The sequence below is a fragment of the Hipposideros armiger genome, unplaced genomic scaffold (genome assembly GCF_001890085.2).
Source record: "Hipposideros armiger isolate ML-2016 unplaced genomic scaffold, ASM189008v1 scaffold_595, whole genome shotgun sequence".
Taxonomy (NCBI): domain Eukaryota; kingdom Metazoa; phylum Chordata; class Mammalia; order Chiroptera; family Hipposideridae; genus Hipposideros; species Hipposideros armiger.
Window position 1 is genome coordinate 985,684 of NW_017731945.1, and position 20,668 is coordinate 1,006,351.

The 20,668-nt window shown below is 38.3% G+C and overlaps 1 protein-coding gene across 1 annotated transcript in view; it reads left to right on the forward strand.

Annotated features, from left to right (window-relative positions):
* The window catches only part of DST (dystonin), a gene marked incomplete at its 3' end in the record, with an annotated part of 435,221 nt that overhangs the window by 232,378 nt on the left and 182,175 nt on the right, over nt 1–20,668 (forward strand). The window contains exons 7-10 of the mRNA XM_019624589.1: nt 333–410; nt 2,073–2,236; nt 7,054–7,789; nt 8,074–8,126. Coding sequence (XP_019480134.1) covers nt 333–410; nt 2,073–2,236; nt 7,054–7,789; nt 8,074–8,126 — 1,031 coding nt within the window. The remainder of the gene's footprint in view (nt 1–332; nt 411–2,072; nt 2,237–7,053; nt 7,790–8,073; nt 8,127–20,668) is intronic.

Sequence of the window (20,668 nt, forward strand, 5' to 3'; positions counted from 1 at the left end):
TTAACTGTAGGCGAGAATTGTTGTATAGTGAATATAAAAAGTCTGTATGCTCTAGGTATTTTCTCTTTTCCTTTGTTTAAACAAAGCATTTGGAATAAAGCATTTGTTTAAATAAAATATTTTTGGAAAACTCCCTAGTAGTTTAAATTCAGTTCCAGATAATATTAAAAAATTAGAACTACCTCGAAAAAATTTGATGGACTTACCCAAACAATAAATACTGTTTTGACATATTACGATGGGCATAAAGTATATTTATATAGTATATTTAGCTTGGTCAGTGCTATCAGAAACTACAGTGTTTTTTATACCCTGCATTTTTCTGTCCTTAGCCCAGAGAGAAAGGTCGGATGCGTTTTCACAGACTACAGAATGTACAAATTGCACTTGACTATTTGAAAAGACGCCAGGTATGATGTTTTTCAAAGACTGTACTCATATAAGCATATGGGACTGAGTAAATCTACACACAGAAACTTCTCAGAGAATGCAAAAGTTAAATGTGACTGATTATAATCATTATACTTGTGCTTTTGTGAGACAAATATTTTTAAATGTTTTTAAACATTTGCCCCAAAGAAAAGAAAGTTAATAGTATGTGTAAGCTTAGAGGAAATAAAAATTGCTATATTTCCAGCAGAGTAGGAGCTCCTACCGGTTTTCCTTCTGTCAGAGCTAGAATGCTTTTGCCTAGGAAGTTAATGACAGAATGTTAAGAATGTCTATGAATAGTTATTAGTACTAGGAACTTTACTTTTTATACTTAGTTTATAAAATTACTTTATTTTGTAAAAATTAGTTTATATAATACTTTAAAAAAAGTGTAAGTATTTTTAGTACTTAGTAGTGATGAGGCAATAGTTTATTATTTTTTTTATAAGTAGAAAATACTGCGTAATTTATAAGTGGTTAAAAATAAAACATTTCTGACAACAGTCCCCAACTGGCTTGAGGTTTCAGAAGAAATCATGGAAAAGAATGAACACCATATTGGATATAATCTTGATTTTGGTAGTATTGTGTGATGTAAACCAAATAATTGGTAATTTTTCAATTAGTACAAAAAAGGCGAGCTCTTAACCAACTGAGCCACTTGGCCAGTTTTACTTTTTAATGGAGTAGGAAAAAAGGAAGGGAGGGAAAGGCATTGAGGGAAATACTCTTACTAGTTTTTCATTTAGTTTATTATGAATATTAAAATGCATTTAGTTATTAAATTCTAGAAAATATTCTGTGCTTAAATATTTTAAATGTTATTGGCATTTTCCTTATTATTTTTAATTCTAGTGGAAGTTTCCAGAAGAATTAATTATATTTCCTGTCTGAAATGTTTTTTTGTCAATGTTTTCTCCAGGAATTAAAATGCTAGAATCATTGTATTTAATTTTTGGTATTTAATTCGTGATATTTAATTCTTTGTCCATCCAGAAGTAAAATTAGATGTCATCATTACATTTATTTACCTGAATACATAATATGACAGATGATAATCTTTAAGTCTTACTTTGTATACATATATATACATATATATGTGTGTGTATGTGTGTGTGTGTTTGTGTGTGTGTGTATGTTTAAACAGCCTTGCAAATGTCCAGTGATTCATATATTTTTCTTATCTTAATAACAGTTATGATAGACAAATAGAAAAATAATGCTTTTTTTTAATCATTTGTGAAGGAAGTGTGAGAAAGTTGTTAAAATTATTTTATGGTTCAGAACTGTTTTCTACTTAATTGTAAAATAAAGCTTATTTTCAGAAGACAAATTTCCAATTTTAAAATCTCAAGTATCTAGGATTTCTCACTTGAGTTGTATTTTTGTTTTGACAAATGAGTACTTTTATTACTTGATCTAGAATACAAAACCAAAATAATACCCATTTTTCCTTCGTGGTTATTTTATAATTTGCAGTCTAAAATGAGTAAAGATAGGGAGTAAAGCAGTATTTTGAGGATTGCTGGTATTTAAGTCATTCAGATTTTTTCTTTGAATAATTTAGAATCATTACTTAGGAAAAGATAACTCGTGATGATTTGAAAAACTGTTTTATCTCTTCTTCACATATAAAACAGGTGAAATTAGTGAATATTAGAAATGATGACATAACAGATGGAAACCCCAAACTGACTTTGGGATTAATATGGACAATAATTTTGCACTTTCAGGTAAGCCCAGTTTTTCTTAATTGTCATTTCTTTTATCCTCTCCTTGTGTTTTCAAGTGGTTCATATGAAGGGTGGATTATGCGTTCATATCCTATGGAAGAAAATAAATTTTAGGCTTCTTTTCTTAAACAATATATTTGTATTATTCCTTTCACGTAATATTGCTGCTTGAGAATCTGGTACCCCATTTCCTGTTGTTCATAACCTTTAGTGTTTTTAGGACAGTGCTTGTAATTAAGAGTTGGATGACAAGGACTGTTTTTAAATTGAATGTAGACATATTTTTTTGTTTATTGGACAGTATTACCTGATTGAGATACATGAGATGTTATTACTCAATCCTTAATTTAGAATGGTTCTCATTGATATTATAGTTTCTCAACCATGCAAACTATTTTTTCCATGGATAGACACTAGATGGCAGTATAATTATAATAGAGTGTGAATTAGTATTATGTTTTGTGTAGAGCTGTACTTTTTCAAACTAGATTTGGGAAAAGTAAATGCAAATTTATTAACTGAATTATTATTTAATAAACGTATGCCAGTTGAGTGCTGGTTTTGATTTTTAGTTTTTGTAAAATGATGCATTTTGAAAAAATCATCTTCATTTGATTTAAAGTGCGTCCTCATTTTGGAACTTGCTTTCGTTTTATTCGTCTGCTGCCTGCTCACACAGTACACTGTGTGCAGCACAGAGCCTCACCCATGGCAGGCAGACAGCACATCTTACTGATTGACTGCTGTGCAGTTGGACCTTGAGGGAGGAAGAGATAGCTTGCCAGCTTCAGAAAGGAGCTTGGGTTTTGAACAGATTTTGAGAGGCGTAAGATTTATTTATTATTTTTTAAAAATGTGACTGGGATATAGGGTTAATTGGGGGAATGGTAGACAATAATGTACCCGGGGCTCATTTGGGAACAGGATAAATCTGACAGGTATGGAGAGCTATAGGAAGTGGGATCTAGGTAGGTTCCAGGACCTGGACAGGCAACTGAGCAAAGTTGCAGCAACCGGAAATCAGAGGAGCAGACTCAGGTTTCAGGAGACCCATGTCACCAGGTGCCAGCCAGCCAGACTACAGGGCCACTAATGTAGGTGAATGTCCACTCAGCTGGGCAGTGATGTCAGGGAGATCCAGTAACAGGAACTGGAGGCCGGGCCCTGAAAGACTGTGGGTTTCCATTTCTGGAGGACCCAATCCTCAGGGGACCCAGGGTACTGAGCGCTAAACCAAGACAGGGATTTGGGCATGGAGCCAGACCTTGTTACCGGAATTGGGTAAAGACTCAGAACTAGCCAAAAAGCTGATTTCATGGGGAGTTCCTTAGCAGCTGTCTTAGGGATCCTGTAATTAGCCCTGAGTGGATCAGGTCCTAGAACTTTTAGTAGGGTTGAAACTATAAGAACCCCACATTGGAGGGTTAGAGGCCTGTTGGGACAGAGAGTCAATCACATCATTATCGACAGAGCTGGTGAGACAGGCTGTGTCTGGGTTTTGAATGTCAGAGTAAGAATCTGTGGAGCAGTGAGAAAGCACTCAGGTTTGGGAGGGAGGCAAAGACAAGTTTCTGTGTTGTCTCTTTTGTTTATGGCTGTGATGGCACTGAATAAGTCACTTAACCACTCTAAACCTGAAAAATAATGTTTTAGGAAACTTAATCTATTGATTCTATGTAAAATAAATTGAAATGAGCAGAGTCCATAGCCAGGGAGATAAGCTAAGAAGCGGAGGTGGTGATCTCTGAGTGGATAATAAAAGCCAGGATTCAGATGGGGATGGAAAATTGAATCCAAGAGATGACATTTTGGAGGAAGGAAAAAGGAACTTGGTGATAGTGAATAGAGGATGAAGGAGAGGGAATAAAGATGACTCTGAAGTTTTAGCCTGGGAGATAAAAAAAACCAACCAACCAACCAACAAAAAACAGACTATTGAGAGAAATGGGGATGGATAGGATAAGGGGAAAACTGAAAACCTTCTGGGCAGGTTTGGTGGCGTGGTGGGATAGCCTGTGCATAGGTCTGCTGAGCAGTTAGAGATTTATGAACAGAGCAGAGCTGAGAAGTCAAAGGTACAGACAATAAACTTGAGAGTTACCAGCGTACAAGTGGCTGTTGAATCTATCAGAGAAGGATCCGAGAGAAGAGCATATGTGCAGAGCCAAGAGCAAAGCACAGAAATTTGGGGAAGGCCCATGACTGGGGGTACAGGAGGAAGAAGATCCATCTGGGGAAACAGAAAAGGATCGTTTGATAAGATGGATGAAGCAACAAGAAAATGTAGTATTGATGAAACCGAGGGAAGAGAGTTTCAAGGAGAAAGGACTAGTGAGCAATGTGAAATGCCGCTAGAGAACATGAGAATTTCAAACTGAATACAACTTAATAGTTTTGTATAGAAGGAAGACATTGGAGATCTTGCAGAAAATACCCCTAAGCTACTGGGAGCAGAAACCAGAAAATAACTGACCAAAATGCGAATAAATCATTGTGAATTAGAAGCAATGTGTTTAGAACTTAAGTTTGAAGAAATTTAAGTGTCATTCAAAAAAGAATTATATATTAAGAAAGTTCTTTGGGGTTCACATGTGTTTGGAGGAGAGAAAAGTACCAAAAATACATTTTGCTTCTAATATGATCCAGTGGCTTATATTATGGAATCCAGTGTGTATTAGGACCTGAATTGCAAGATAATGACTTAAATTATCAGCAACATTTAAAAATTAGACCAAGATTTATTTAAAATGAAACACATCAATGTTTTGGTAAAACAGAAATGTGTCCTTTATGTAGATGAAATGACTTTTCTTAGTATTATGATAGTTGAAGATCAGAACGATTTTACTGGTTATGCAAATACATAAGGCTATTTATAGCAGTGGTAATCATCCTCACTCAAAGTGACTGGGCTTTTTTTCTCTCTATATATATATATACTTTACATAAATAAGAGAAGTGATTTCAGAAGACCCATTTATTTATTTATTCTTAAACTTTTTGTTATGAGCATCACAAATTGAATCTCTCTTCCAGTCAGGCTGTCTGAAAGGGTAAACATCAATGCAGTCATCCCATATCATTAGCTACCATATGCTAGACCCAGAGATCCGAGGTAATGAAGAATGTGGTTCTGTCTGTTGGGAGAACATTCATAACGCTGACTGTAATTGAGGGTGATGACTGTATTACAATAGAAATAATAATAGGGATGTAGGATTAGGAAGGTGTTAGCGAACAAGGGAAATTGTCACTGATGTTAGAGATAGGCTTGGCAAAAGAATTGCCAGTTACTAGGCAGAGACTAAAATTGGGTCATTTCTGGGTGAGGGAGGGGTGTGCAGTGGCCTGAAAATGGACAGTTGCTCAGTTTGGCAAGGTTAGAGGAAGGGTCAGTGGTATGCAAACCACCGCTTGCACCTCTATCATGTCAGAAATACCAGCCATTATACTTTTAAATTCTCTTGAATAATGTTTTATTGCCATTGAAGACATTGAAGATCAAATTAACCAACCAACCAACCAACCAACCAACCAACCCGAGGCTTTCTATTTGTTGCTTGTGTTCTAGGATATTCAGTTTTTGCGCTAGAGATTGTTTAATTTTCTCTTAAATGATTAAGGAAGACCTCACGATGTAGACCTATTATTAACAAATATCAACAATATTGCTAACTTGACTCTATAATTGAATGTTCTTATTTAGAAAAATATAGTGAGTTTCAGTTGTCTGTCAGTCCGAAGGCTACCTAGAGAAAGGCAGTGATCAGTTTATTTCTATTAGTCAGATGATTTCTGCTTACGTGTTAGTCCAGTCATGCCATACTAATTTCCTTTTTACCATACCTATGACTCAGTGCTAGAAACATGCACACCTGAGATAATCAGGTTCCGTACTGATTTATTATTTTTACAGCAAGGCCCTAGTAAAACTGCATAATATTTAACTAGGGTACAATTATAAAAGCTACATATAAAATTTAATTGCCTTAATGCATGTATAAGAACACACAGGTGTTTCTTTTGGCTAAACGTTCCGTGCATTAAATCATAAAATTTATCAATTTGCTTATGTGAAAATCCTAATGAGAACATAACAGAAACGGCTTGGAAATTTAGGTCATAGGAAAAACATTACAAACAAATTTAAAAGATTGATTTTAGAAACAATTTTAATAGAGTATTTTTGGCATTTAGCATTTATTATCCTCTCCTTCAGCTATTGAATCATTCCTTTTTTTTTTTAATGGCTGCTGTTTTGAATAAGAGTCTTAATGTAATTTACAGAGATTTTTGAGCCTTTTTTTTCAAGTACTAAAATCAGTTGGTGTTTCTTAAGAAACATAATTATGTGGTAGAGACTCGGAAACTAAAGTTGAAAGTCACTTTGCTAAATGTCTCCTGACTGGTATTTGCTTTCTGTTTGCTCTCAGACTTGTTGAACCACCAATAGTTTCAAAGGTTAAACACAAACTTTAGTAATGTAATTGCGTTTCAGAAAACTGAAAGTTACAGTGAGGGCCAGAATCTTCTCGGGTAATAAAGCTAAGGGTTTGTCTTGAGAGCTCATCAGCGTTGTCATTTGACAGTGAGCAGCAGTGTTTGTCTAAGAGGATTGGTGGCCAGAAATAAGCCACACTGCCTGTCTAATGAGACACAGGGACGCAGCTGGGCAAGATGCCATGGCGTTTCTTGTGTGTGCTTTTCTCATAAGCAAAATGGCCTCATGCTGAAGAGGATGGTCACAAAGTCTGAGGAATTAGAGGTCACAGTGGGATTTTTGGACTTAATGGAGAAGAGCTAAATAAGCCCTGGATTTTGAAATGAGTGAATCTGCGGAACTGTGATTCCCTGCACATCAAATGGGGAATGTCTGTGGATGTGTAAGAGCTGAGAAAGAAGAACAATACTTAGATCCTGCCAAATCTCCTTTGAGCCCTGAAAAATATTCTCCTGGAAGAAGATATTTCAGAAGAAAACCCATCAAGAAAATTGTAGGTGACACCAAGCCAGCAGAGCCCAACAATGAAAATGAAGGGACGGAGAGGAGCAGCATTCAGCTCTCAGAAGAACAGCCCGCTCTTTTATCCAGGGGCCTGGTACGGGAAGAATCTGTTTCCCCAGTCCTCAGGCTGGGAGATGGCATGCAGCAGGGAGAGACAGAAGTTGTAGTTGACCGTGTTAAACAGAAACTTCTGCCGAGCGCTGCAAGCGCTTCGTTTTCCCATGTGAACGTTTCTCCTGCTAAAGACAGCGAACCACAAGTTAAAGTTAGTGAACTGGATGAAACGATTACAGAAAAAGACAGCTCTGCGTGTTGTGCAGAGAGGAAGAAACATTCAGATGATGTCAGCACAAGAGAAATAACATTCCAGAGAAAAACAGAGGTTTTTTCTTTCCGAAAGGCAGCCAGCTTACGTTCCCTTCACTGGGGTACAGAGAGATCACTTGAAAAAAGTGGGTTTTCTGAAGACCCGTTAGAAAAGCATGGCACTGGTCAAGAAAAGCAAAGCATTGAGAGATTTTGCCCTCATGCAATACATTCTTTTTGTTCTGAAAAAAAGAGATGTCATTCCCTCTGTACTAATGTGTCCTCTACTTCCAAGGATACAGATGGAAATGAGGTAAGTGAAATGTGGAGTCTGAGTTTAAGGCGTAAATAAGCACTCCAGGTGCTCACATCTGACTGAGGTTCTGTAATTTGTCTTTTTAAAAAATTGTTTTCATATGAGTTTACGTGAAAGTTATAGAGTCCTTGGTGCGTTTTATTTGTAGCCTTAGGTTTGATTATTATGATTTTATTTTTTGTGACATCCCTTTTTTTAATCACACCTGAATTTCCAAACCCTATACATGTTATTGCTGGACTACCGCTTTAAGAGAATGTATATATTCTGCTTTTCTCTAGTTCATGCGTCTTGACTTTTCCTATGCTGTAGCCTTTGGAAATGTAGCTGCATTGTAGGAAAAGTTAAATCAGAAAGAAGTCATGACAAGACAATAGCTTCTTGACAAATGCAGGGAGGATACAACACAATTTTCAGTCAGTACTGACTTGCTGATTGCTAAGTTCTCTATTAGTTTTTATATACAGGAACTAGTAGTTCTCGATTACTTTTCGTATACAGGAACACTTACATAATTACTTGAGAGAGAGAGAGAGAGAGAGAGAGAGAGAGAGGGAGAGAGAGGGAGAGAGAGAGTGTGTGTGTGTGTGTGTGTGTGTGTGTGTGTGTGTGTGTGTTGAGGGCAGGGGACACAGATGAAATTGCCCTACTCTATTCTGTGTATCTGTTTCGAGTTATTCCCCTGCCCCAGTCTAAAATCAGAATCATTTAGGCAGCATGTGATAGGAAATTGAATACAACCCAGACTGCCAGGAAGCGGAGATCTTTATTCCTAACATTGATGTTTAGCTTTAGACAAGTTGCTTCTCTGGGGTTTTTAACTCGTATTCAAAATGTAAGTGAATATTAATTTACTTGCCTGAGAAGTACTTTCCCCAAGCAGCCTCCTTTACATATTACTAGTTGGGAGTGGATGGCCTTTGCTTTAAGCTATTCCTAACTTTGTCTTTTAACAAAAAGCCTGGACATAAGTGGTATACGTGATGTTAAACATTCTTGGCAAGGTCATTACTTCATGGGGCAGAGATCATTTGCACAGTGTTAGGGTGAGGTTTTATTAGGGTTAGTGAGCACGATCCTCACTGACCTGAGCTGCTGCTTCTGCTGAGGTGTTGCTGTTTATATACACCACCCCACCTTGCCAATATTACATCATTGATTCGATTTACATTTTACAGTGGTTGCATTTGAAAAAGAAAGCATCCAGTCTAGGTCATTTTCTATGTACGCCTGGCTTAAAGGTCAGTACAAAAGGAAATGTCTTGGTTGGCACATGTTGATGAATGGAACCACTTGCGTTGGTCACATATGTTTTCCAACTGCTTTTTGCATAATTTGGCTTCAAGTAAGCCTTACATGTTGTCATAAATGGTAACTTTTCAAATCTGTTTCTTAATGGGTTCATAAGCCTTCCCCCCCCCTTGTATTATCCTCATGCCAAAGTATTTACCCTTCTTTCTAATTGTGTATCTCATGATTTTCAAACACTTCAATGGAAAATGTATGTGAAAATAAGTCATACGCCTGCCAATCAGATTTGTTAAATATTGTCATATTGCAAGTACTTAACAGAGTCTCATATCTTCTAGGTGAAAGCTGAATGGGATACTATTTATTTTATCTGAGGAGTTGGATGTCTCACTCCCCTGCAGTCCAGATAAAGACTATTTAGTGGCGTACAAAGAGTCAGAACCAACAGCTTAGCTACTGTTCTTAGGACAGTCTTTCTGTTACTTGGGAGGTGTTTGACTCTTTTAGCTTAGTTGTCTTTACTTAGAACTGTGCATAGAACTCTTTATCTTGCATTGGCATCTACAGTGTTTCATTGGGGAATTAGATGTAAATGAGAGCTTTCAGCCCTCATCCCAGAAATGGCCTGTTAGGCAGTATTCCTTTTATTTGTTCCTTCAAGAACTTTCATATCCTCTCTATTTGATACAGCGTTGGGCTTGATGACTTTTGAGTTAACCTCCAGATAGAAGGGTATGCAATTCTTTGAACTTTTCTTAACCTTAGACTTAGTTGAAGCCTCTGACTTGAACTTCACTGGTCCTGTGAAATTTGTCATTCTTAGTACAGGTGACCAGCCTACCTCCTCTTTAAATCCTTGTGACCATACACTGACCTAGAGTGGCCCTCCAGACTTGGGGGCTCTGTGGAGCTAGCCACTCCTTGAGTGTCAACTGACTACAAATCTCATAGCATGTTATATCTTTACGGGGATAAAGAGGTGCAAATAAAAAAAAATAGGGATATCTTCAATTTATATATTGCTTTGGATTTGGAAAAATGCTTTCAGTCACATTGTATCTTTGGATCATCCTAACACCAGTATGAAATAGGCAAAATAGTTGGTTCCTCTTTTATAGAATGAGGAAATGGAAACTCAGAGAGGTTCAGTAATGTCCTTAAGGCAACACAGTACATGGGAGTAGCTGAGTTAAACTATGGCGCAGCACCCCACTTTGAGTAATTGTCAAAGTTCGGAAAGAGATTGCTGTGAGGCTAGAGCAGGGGTTGGTGTCTATATAGGGGTTGATGTTCATCCCTGAAGTATGAGCGTTATAAACAGGGGTGGGGGCAAAGGCAGGCCATGATTGGGGACAGGGAATAATGGGCTCACAGTCTGTACCTTCTCCAGGGATCCCTTATTGGTCTAAGACTCACATGCTTCCTGTACCTTGTGACACAGTCTGGTCTCTTACCTTTGCCCTTGAGCTGCATTCTTTTTTTCTTTAGTGTCACAAATGTCACTTCATCCTGGCCTTGTTACATTGATCTCAGCAAAGATGGGAGCCAGCATCCCCCTAGTTTAGCATTTGACATCTTATTCTCCTCTCAGTGTAGGTTTTCTGGCAAGCACTGTGGATTATGGGCCAGGAGGTGTGAGTTCTGTCCAGCTTTGCCACCCGAGCGCTGTGTGACTTGGACAGTCTCCTTCATTTCTCTAGGTCTCTGGTTTATTTTCTAGAAAAAGTAGGTATTGGACTAGACCATGATACTTTGCTTAATAATAATGGTGTTTATTGAGTCCTACCATATGTCAGACACTCTACCACAACGTTATTTTTATTTAATCTCCAGAGCCAGCTAAGGAAATGGTTCTGTTTTCAGTAGCTCCATTTCACAGGGGAGGAAACTGAGCCTCAGGAAACTTGAATAACTTGCTCAAGTCACTCAACCAGTTAGTGGAAGAGCTTGGATTTCACCCAGAATTATCTACCAACCTGAACTCTTAACTGATGCAGTAGTCCCACATACACCTTTTTCGGTTTTAAGTTTCTATGAATCCATGCATTTAACTGCGTACCTTTTTGTTTGTTTAGTGTTTTCACTTCCTCTTCTATCCCTCCCTTTTTTTATTTCTCCACCAAATGTTTGTTAGGCACCTGTTATAAATCGAACACAAAGTAGGCACACTGAGAGAAATACAATAATAGCCTTTTCTGCATGCGTTATATATAACATTGTTTGCTCATAACAAATAACAGAAGGGACCATGGCTGTAAACCTAGTCACCTGAAAGGTAGGCTTCTGAGATGATGATCATGAGGATTTTAACTTTCCACCATACTGTGTAGCTGTATTAACTAATGAAAAGTGAAATATTTTTATGCTACTTTTCATCTTTGGTGAGTTGCCAATAGTACAGTGACCTAATTAGGAAGGAAGCCAAGGAGAGGAGAACGAGGAATATGGATATTGTACAAATATTATCGGTGTCTGAATAACAAAGAGGCTGGTATTTTTATTAAGGGACTGTTATAGAAATGTGGACTGAAACATCTCAAAACGTTAGACTGTGTTAATATTCAAGTTCACTGAAATATAACATTTATTCAATATTTTCTTCTTTAAGATTTTAATGAATCTTAGGCTATAGAATCTTAGAATTCAAGGAGTAGGATAAAATCTAAATCTTTCTCCTTTCATATGGTAGCTTTGCTCTGAAGATCTTGAAAACAAAGGTCATTTGGTTTACAGGTGACTAACTCATTTCTTTCTGAACCATTTCATATTTTTTAATGAAAATGCATTTATTGATATTTTTTTAACCTTTTCTAGTCATCATTTGGATTTCATAACTGCTTTGTAAAATTAGTTATAAAATTATTGCATAGATTTTGGGTCTCTATCACCATTATAATGCTTCTATCTTTTCAGCTAAATGAAGGACATGCAAAAGTATAAAATGCTTTTCTGTACGAGAAAGGTAGCTATAGCTATGTTCGTTTTTCCTGTATACGAATAAAAAAATGAGCATTTGCTAAAGGTGGCCATCAGTTTAGAGCATTAGCACTTGAACCTTACCAACTTTTTGCTTTTATCCTCTGTTTAACTCTTCCTTTTAGGGAGGCAGCTTTTCACCAGATGGAAATTTTAAAATATTTATGCCATCTTCACAGTTAAAAATCTTTTGTGCAGCATTTTTACACATTTTTTGAAACTTGGAAGCAGACACTAAAAATGTGTTGATTACATTTATTTCTGGCAAAATAGTTAAACACCTTTGAGGAGACTGAATTTGGAAGCAAACATCTTGGCTTGAAAATTTTGCCTGTGCTGGCAACTTTAATATGGAACTTGCTTTTGCCTGACTACAGTCTCAAGTAGTGTGAATAAAAGAGTTGAAGCAATAAATTCACCCTGGTACACAGTTACCTCCGCTCACTAGGGAACAGGCACTGTTCTGAACCCTGTGGGCATGTCATCTTAGCCCCTCAACACCTCTGAGGAGATACTTCACATGAGAAGAAAATGAGGTCAGAGAAGTCACAGGGTTAATAAGTGGTAGAGTCATGAATTGAACACAGGTCACCACCCTCCACAACTCTGTGCCAGTCTTCCAATGTTAAACTTTTACTCTTGAAATAATTATGTTAAGAGACTCATGAGGTAGAAGAATCTTGAGATCCACCTTTTCCCGGCTGCTGCTTTCATTCTTAATAATACTTGCACTCTCAAATAGAGTATAAACTCGATATCTTATTTTAGCAAAAATATGTGAAGGAATTAAATTTCATTTGATAACACTCTTGTGTCGAGCCCTCTGAACCAAGAGGGATTTTGTGTTCTGCAGGGAAGAACATTTGACCAACTATCATTTCTGTATCCGCTCTGTGTCCCTTAAATCAGTTTTTGCTTCTGTTAAATGAGATGGTTCATTGATAGATAAAGCTCTTTCTGGGAGTCACTATAGATATAGAGTCACTACAGATATGGAATTGCAGACGAAAGAGAACTTAGGAGATCCTGAGTCAGAAGACTTAATGTAACCTGGTCTCACTTTCCACATCTGTAAACTGGAGTGCTTTCTTCTATTGAGGATTTGAGGTAATACATGAGAAGAAGACATAGTAGACTGTAAGCACTTTATAACTTCTATCTTATCACTATCTTCTGCTCCTGTAAGAGAAGAGAAAACATCTTGTAACCATCCGCTGAGTAGAAGAGCTCTATAAGTTTTAAAATTTTGAACACAGCACTTGTTTTCTCTCCTTTGGACAAAGAGCGTTCTGCATACGCAGAGTAGGCTGCCAGCCTTTTTCCCCCAAACTCCATTCGTCCTCTCCCTACTTCTTCAGCAAACATTTACTGAATATCTATTATGTGTCAGGCAGTATATTCTTCTAATTCCATAAGTAGCCTAAAATTTTGTCAAACTGTTGAAAAAGACATAGCCCTTGGGAGGACCCATTCTTGAAGCTAATATTGGTTATTTATGCCTCGTACGGCTACAGTTCAGAGGCGTTATTGATAGTAGCTCTGATATAAGAGAGGAAGAGAACGTAATGCCAGAGGCAGATCTGCTATTCTGTGGGGCGGGGGAAGGCAGTGTGTCTGTCTAGTGAGGAAAATTTCTATGAACTCTGACGTTCAGTTCACGTGAGAGATCCAGGACTGTATCTTTCTCTGAAAACGTGACATGTTCTGTGTATTAGTTGCTTTGCCAATATAGAGACCGAGAAGCTGAAGTGAAAAGGGTCTTGAGGAGTCGAGGCAAAATTAGGCGATGCCCTTTCATGACCTATGTGTGTGCAGCCATTTTCTCAGCAGTGGGTGCACTGAGAGGAAGCACCCATTGTGGCCGCTGACACAGACGAAAAATTAGTCAGAGTTGGAAGGATAGATTTCTTTTCTAAATATGAAGGAGAAATTTTACTCTCATTTTGAAAATTCTGAAGTGTGATTGAGGAGACTGAAGTCCATACCCTAGGCCTCCTCCTAGTATGGAGCCCTGGACAAGTCACATCCTCTCTTATTAGCCTAAGCTTGTTCACCAGTGAAGCGAGGGGGTTTACCAAATGGCTTTGCATTTTTTTGGTTTGAGTTCCTCTGATTCCTTAATCAACTCTATTCATAGCCTGCTCTAAATTAAATATCTTAGTTCTCTTAACTTTGGAGATGTTGCCTTTTCCAATATTACTATCTATCTATCTATCTATCTATCTATCTATCTATCTATCTATCTATTCACTCATTATTAAATTTATGAGGTAACATTGGTTAATAGCATTGTGTAACTTTCAGATGTACGATTTTATAACACATCATCTGTATATTGCATGTTGTGCTCACCACTCAAAGCCTAGCCTCCTTTTGTCACCTTATATTTGAACCCCTTTACCCTCTTCATCCTCTTCCCATCCCCCTTCCCTTCTGGTAAGCACCCTACTGCTGTCTGTGTCTATGAGTTTGTTTGTTTGTTGCTTTTTGTTTTATATCCCACATGTGAGTGAAATCATGTGGTCCTTGTCCTTTGCCGTCTGACTTATTTCCCTTAGCACGCTACTGGTAATTTAATTAAGCTTTTTAATCTTTTCAATACATTATAATTTTTTAAAAGTGAAAAAAAAAGTTTCATTATTTGCCTCATATAGAATAATGAAATACGTACTTTTTCTAAACTGTGAATTATCTTTTGGGGAATATCTGACTCAGCTTTGGAAGTTGGCTGTTCTTGTGTACAGTGCATGCCAGAACCATGACAACATTTGTAAAAATAGGGTGTTCCTGTTGCCCAGTTGTCTGGTGGCATTGACTTTGTTCAGAGGACTTTCACATTTACAGACTCAGCTGACCAACACAGTGAGGCAGTTGCAGTTCATTTAGCAGTAAGTGGGTCATCTATCAATAAGCTGTGAATGAAACCAGAGTGTGCTATGAGATGAGATATGTTAGCTGGTTTTCTTTCATTGAAAAGACATTTTGAGGTTAGATACTGTGTCCAATTTATGAAATTGTTTTAGAAAAGTGATTCGGATGAAGCTTAGGTACACTACTTGACGTTGGGTTCTCACTGAGCGGTCCCTGGGCTTGTGCTCAGTGCTGGGCACTTTTGTGTAGTTAGTAGTCAGGGTGTTCTGATATTGTTTTGGAAAGTGGAGTTAATGGGAAATCATTTACTTTCTAAGATGGTAAAGTTTACATGACAGGTTAAAGCTCATTCATATCAAATGAAAACACGAAACGTGTTTCTAGTGTTTATTATATAATCTCTCTCCCTCCCTTTCTCCCTCCCTCCCGCCTTGTCTAGCAGATAATTAGTTTTTAGGTACCTAATCCATGCCATATAGGGCAGAGTATGTTCCAAGGGGAGAAGCAGCTTGAACAGAAGACCCTAGCAGAGAGGGAGCACGTGGTTCAGATGGTTTGTCATTCATATGGTTTGATCATAGAATAGATAGAGAATGGTTTGAGTCTGGAGAGATCAGCCAAGACTGAACTCGATTACTGTGGCTGTGGAGGAAAGAACAACCTGAACTGGGAAGTGAGAGTAGGGCAAGGCTTGGTGCACTGAGACTGTTCCTAATTAGGAGACTCTTACTAGTTAGGAGGCCATTCCTAATCCAGACACTGAGGCTTAGCTCCAGAAGAAGCTGGAAGCTCTCTTGAGCCCAATATCATTCTAGGCCTATCATGACTGTGTCTTAAAAGATGTTGTTGGTATTGACATTGGAGACTAGAGTAACGGTCCATACCAAGGGTAATAGTTACTTCCGCTCAATACTTGGTAGGAAGAGAGGAAATGAGGGTCAAAGACCCTCTTCGCTCTTAAAAGTAATCTAAGGACAACTAATATCTCCATGTTATTCGGTGCTTATATCTTCCCTAGGGATATGGGAAACTAGCAGATGAGTGAGCGTTTGACAGATGAATCAACACACATGAGGAGGTTTCAGAAGAGTTGGAGCTACCTCATCCTTTTATGTTTTGAGAGTCCTGCACTGGTTTCTTTGGCTCCTGGGTTGCAGAAGCAAACCAATCTGTGTGTTTTGGGGTATTTATTGTGTCCTTTGTTGAGACTCTGATTCACATTTCCTGACCCTGCTCTGTGAGGCACTCGGTCAGACCTGCACAATGAAACAACACTCATCTCCAACTAACTAGGGGCAACCACATGTCTAGTTACGCCACAGTTAGAACTATGCGAATTAGGGGTCAGGCTTTATTAGTCGCATTCAAATTCTTGTATCCACCCACCTCTACCCTTCACCAGAGCCTCACCCACAGCCCCCTTGTACCTTCTTCTTTTAGTTCCAATTATTTGGGTTTAAGTTATTGGATGTTGTTTCGGCTCTGCCAAGAGGCAGTGTGTAGTCAGGGAAAGTGTGTAGTCAGGTATCAGTGTTGTGTGTAAGGGGAGAAGTTATTAGAGGCTGTGTGGGAAAAAAGAGAGGTGAATGTAGGAAAAAGGATGAGGGCTTTTTGTTGTTGGTAGCTTTTTTTTTTTCTTTTTTAAAGCTAATGTTAGCTTTCAGCTTTTTACAATATTTCAGTTTTGGATCTTATATGGAGTGAAAAGATAAAACAGAAATGGTGAATTCTTTACTCTCAAGGCCCAGAATCCTGAGCTATAAAAATGACTTTTTATATTGGGTATTTGGATTCATTTTTTTTTTATCCTCTGGAGGGTTCAAAATTATTTTGCTAAAAATATAACCACCTGCCAAATTTCTAGCTTAGTGGGTTTGGGGACCTCATATCCAAATGGTTAGATTTTCTGAGCACTTGTTTTATTACCAGTAGGAACAATACTTTCAGAATTCACATTTGGAGAAACTGCTTTCTTTTCTTTTCTTTCTTTTTTTAAGATTTTTATTGGGGAATTGGGGGGATGGGAACAGTGCTGGGGAATTGGGGAACGGGAACAGACAAGTTGCTGTCATTTTGTTTTTCAGTCTAGTTGTGGAGGACGTTGCTTCACTGGCCCAAGTTGGCACCATCATTGCGCTCTTCCCGGGCGAGGCAGATCAGTCGCTGGCTTCTGGACGGCCGCTCAAGGCGGCTGCTGGCTACATACGGTAGCCCATGGCAACCCACTGTAGCAGGGGCTGCAGCCTATGCTGTCGCCGGTGACTCACGGCAGCCCAGCTCCAGGTCGAGCTGTTGTTCAGCATCTTAGCTGTGGAGGGCAGTGTCACTGGCCCTTATATGTGGGATCCGAACCGGGGTCCTCTGGTGTCCCAAGCCAGTTCTTAACCATCGTGCCACTTGGCCGGCCCAGAAACTGCTTTCTCACATGACCACACAGTTTTTGAGAATGCCTAATGTTGAGTATTTTTATAGCCCAGAACTGTTGTCTGTAAACCAGCTTTTGTCAGGGCTCTGGAAAATATTTGCACTGGACCTAACAATCTTGCAGATTCTTCTTTCTAATTTAGGCTTGGACTATCCTGGAAGAGAACTACACATAAGTGGAGTGGTGGTAAAATGCGGGTGACCCTTTCCTGCTGTAGCCACTGATGGTACCACCCCATTTTGAGTTCTACTGAACGGGGAGGAAATAACATTCCCCCTGTAATTCAGAGACGGAAAGATCCGGCCTATTGGTGTATGTGGGTATAGCAGCAGTTACATGAAAATTGGGTGTTTTTCTGTTATTTTGCTTTAACCAATTCAGTGCCATTTTCATGTGGGACTTGAGCTTATTATATCTGAAAATAAGAACAGTAGATTTAAGCAGAATCTGTGATAAACTAGTTACTGAAATTTCACATTTAAAGCAGATAAGCTAGGGAAAAGGTCAGTGAACCTTCTTAGTTAGTCAAAAAGTTAAAGAAAATAAGGCAAAAGAATGACTTTGATTATAAGTAAAATAGAAAGTTCCTGAGCTACAGACCAAGACATGGTAGTTCATATGAACCTCAGATTTCCAACAGTGAGATCAGTTCCAGAAGAAGGTGGAAACTTACTGAGCCCAGTATCATTTTAGACTTATCATAACTGTGTCTTAAGAGATACTATTGAGATTGACATTGGAGTTCACCTGGACTTCTAACATAAATACATAGTTTTAAGCAGTTCATGTGATAGTATGGTTTTCTTTGGTAGATCTTTATAGCTTAAATCTTAAGGCGAGGGTAGAGAAGACATACAGAGCTGACTTGATCTGATCAGGATTGAGGTTTGGCTGGGTAGTTGTAGGGTACAGAGAAGGGTATGAGGGAGTTGAAGATATTGGTTGAAGTGTCAGATCCATAGTACCAGCCAGACAGTGAAGGAGGTAAAGATAGAAGAGGGCTCATAGATTGGGACAAAATTGGGCAAGTCAAGGAATGTGAGATGTTAGCAAAGCCAGATAATTGTTTTAGCTACAGTTAGGGAATGAAAGTGCTAGAAGAATGAGAAATTGCTATCAGAAGTTAAATATTTGAGGTGGATTTGTTTTGGTTCAAGATGATCAGATTCAGGATGTAGCAGCAGGTAGGTGAACAGCTAAAAGTAGAGAGTAGACAAAGCACTGTGAGCATGGAGGGCGCTAGATGGAGAAAGACACATACTCAGCCAGGTGCCATGCCTTTGGGGGAAGTGGGTATCATTTTTGAGGAGAGGAATAAAGTGGCCGTGTAAGAGTGGCCTACAGTATAAAACATAAAATGAGGTCTGAGTACCCACGGCTCATGGTTTGAAAACTATTGGCTTTGCATCATTGGGGAAATTAGAATACCCTCCTTGCCTGTGGGTATAGTGGTGTCTGGGACTTGAGTTAATGCTGTGGGGGAGACCTGGGGTTCAGTAAAAAGGTGGAAGCAGTATAAAGTACTGAAGGTGTCAGAGACTTGGTTTACCATGAAATTGATATTTCTGGAAAGTTTCGGAACAGTGGCGATCTGGATGAGGAGAGATGATGAAGCAGAAGTGTAATTTGGGCATAAGAGGCTCAGTGACAGGAAGAACTTGAACTTGGGTGGTAGTCAACAATGACCTGGATGGGAGGCACAAGGGCTTCAAGTTACCAAAAGGAACTCTGGTAGAAAGTATTTTTTGTTCGTTTTTGTTGTTCGCTGACAGATTGTTGGTGAGAAGCTTTAAGCAGCAAATACTACTAATGAAATTATCGTGGGAGAAGCTAACGTTTATAGTTTTCTGCTTGTCAGGCCCTGTGCTAAGCATGTGACGTGGATTATTTACTCTAAGCTTTAGAACCACTCCAGGAGGCAGAAGTTATGACTTCATTATTTATGTTATTTTTCATGAGGATATGGATTTTAGAGCGATTATGTGAATGGCTCTGGGTCATAATCCTGTTAACTCTTAGAGTTGAGATTTGAACCCAGGCAGCATGAGTTGAAACCCTGTCTGACATCACTGTATTGCCTCCAGAATTTGAAGAGAGGAGGTTTGATTACTTTCCAGAATCCAGTCTGATCTGTCACTGCTGAAGGATTCAGACTGTCTTGCTGATTTTAAATCAGGGGTCATGAATGACAACTGCAGATTTACAATGTTTAGCACTTAATTTATTTTTTATTTTTGGCTGCATGGTGTCACAAAAAGTTTGATATGCTCAGATAGATAGTGTCTAATAATACAGTTTATTTTTAAAACTACTTTGCATTTCCATGTAGGGACAATATTGGATAATGTTGGAAATAGCAGAGGAAGCTGAAAATGAGTTAATGTGTTAGTAGTCTTTGATATGTTAGAGTTTGGTTCATTACATGTTTGAATATGCATTTTAAAAGTAAGTTTTTGGGCTGGCCGAGAGGCTCAGTTGGTTAAGAGCTCGCTCAAGAGTGTGAGTTCTGAGCAACAGCGGTTCGAGTCCCAGCCCAAGCTGAGCTGCTGCTGAGCTGCCAAAAGGTAGCAGGATGGCTCAGCCATAAAAAAAAAAAAAGGGGAAAAAAGCAAGTTTTTAAAATAGTGTATGCATGTGTAACAGTCTGAAATTATGTGTGTGTTTAACAATCTGAAATTCTTCTTTTGGAAAGTTATTTAATAAGAATATGTGATTTTCTCTTGGTTGATATTTAGACTATTTTCAGACATCTAAACTCCTCTTCCTTTAATATCTTTCCTTGGATAAAATGTTGTTTAGCATTTGAACCTATTAAAGTGAAATTGGTACCTTGTAGTTGTAATTTACTGACTTCCCTTGTTACTAGGTAATTACTTTTGTGACTGTACTGGCATGGAATGTTCTTGACCCAGGAGAAAATAGTCCCCTCTCTCCTTTTTCTTTCTGCAGCTGTAAATACCACCCATGTAGCTCCTGCATTGTAAGGGTTCACCAAAGCAGTTGATTTTGTAATTTGTAAAGGCTAGAAGGGACATGTTGTGAAATTTTACCTAGAGGTTCAACGTTTTCATTTACAGAGTTTCCTAGGTTAGTTTCTCTGAACCCTTGTTTTCATAGATTTTGATTAGTTTGAGGCAGCAAATTTCCAAGATTTATCTTTTACTCCTGTTTATAGGAAGAGAATTGGGAGAACAATAAAGCTAAATGTGTGCTTCTCCTTTTATAAAGAATAATAATCACAACAGATATGAGCCGAACACTCACTTACTGTGTGCCGGGCATTACCCTGTGCTAATGTTGTTGAATTCTCACAACACGATGTAATAATTATTACCATCATTATTTTACAAGTC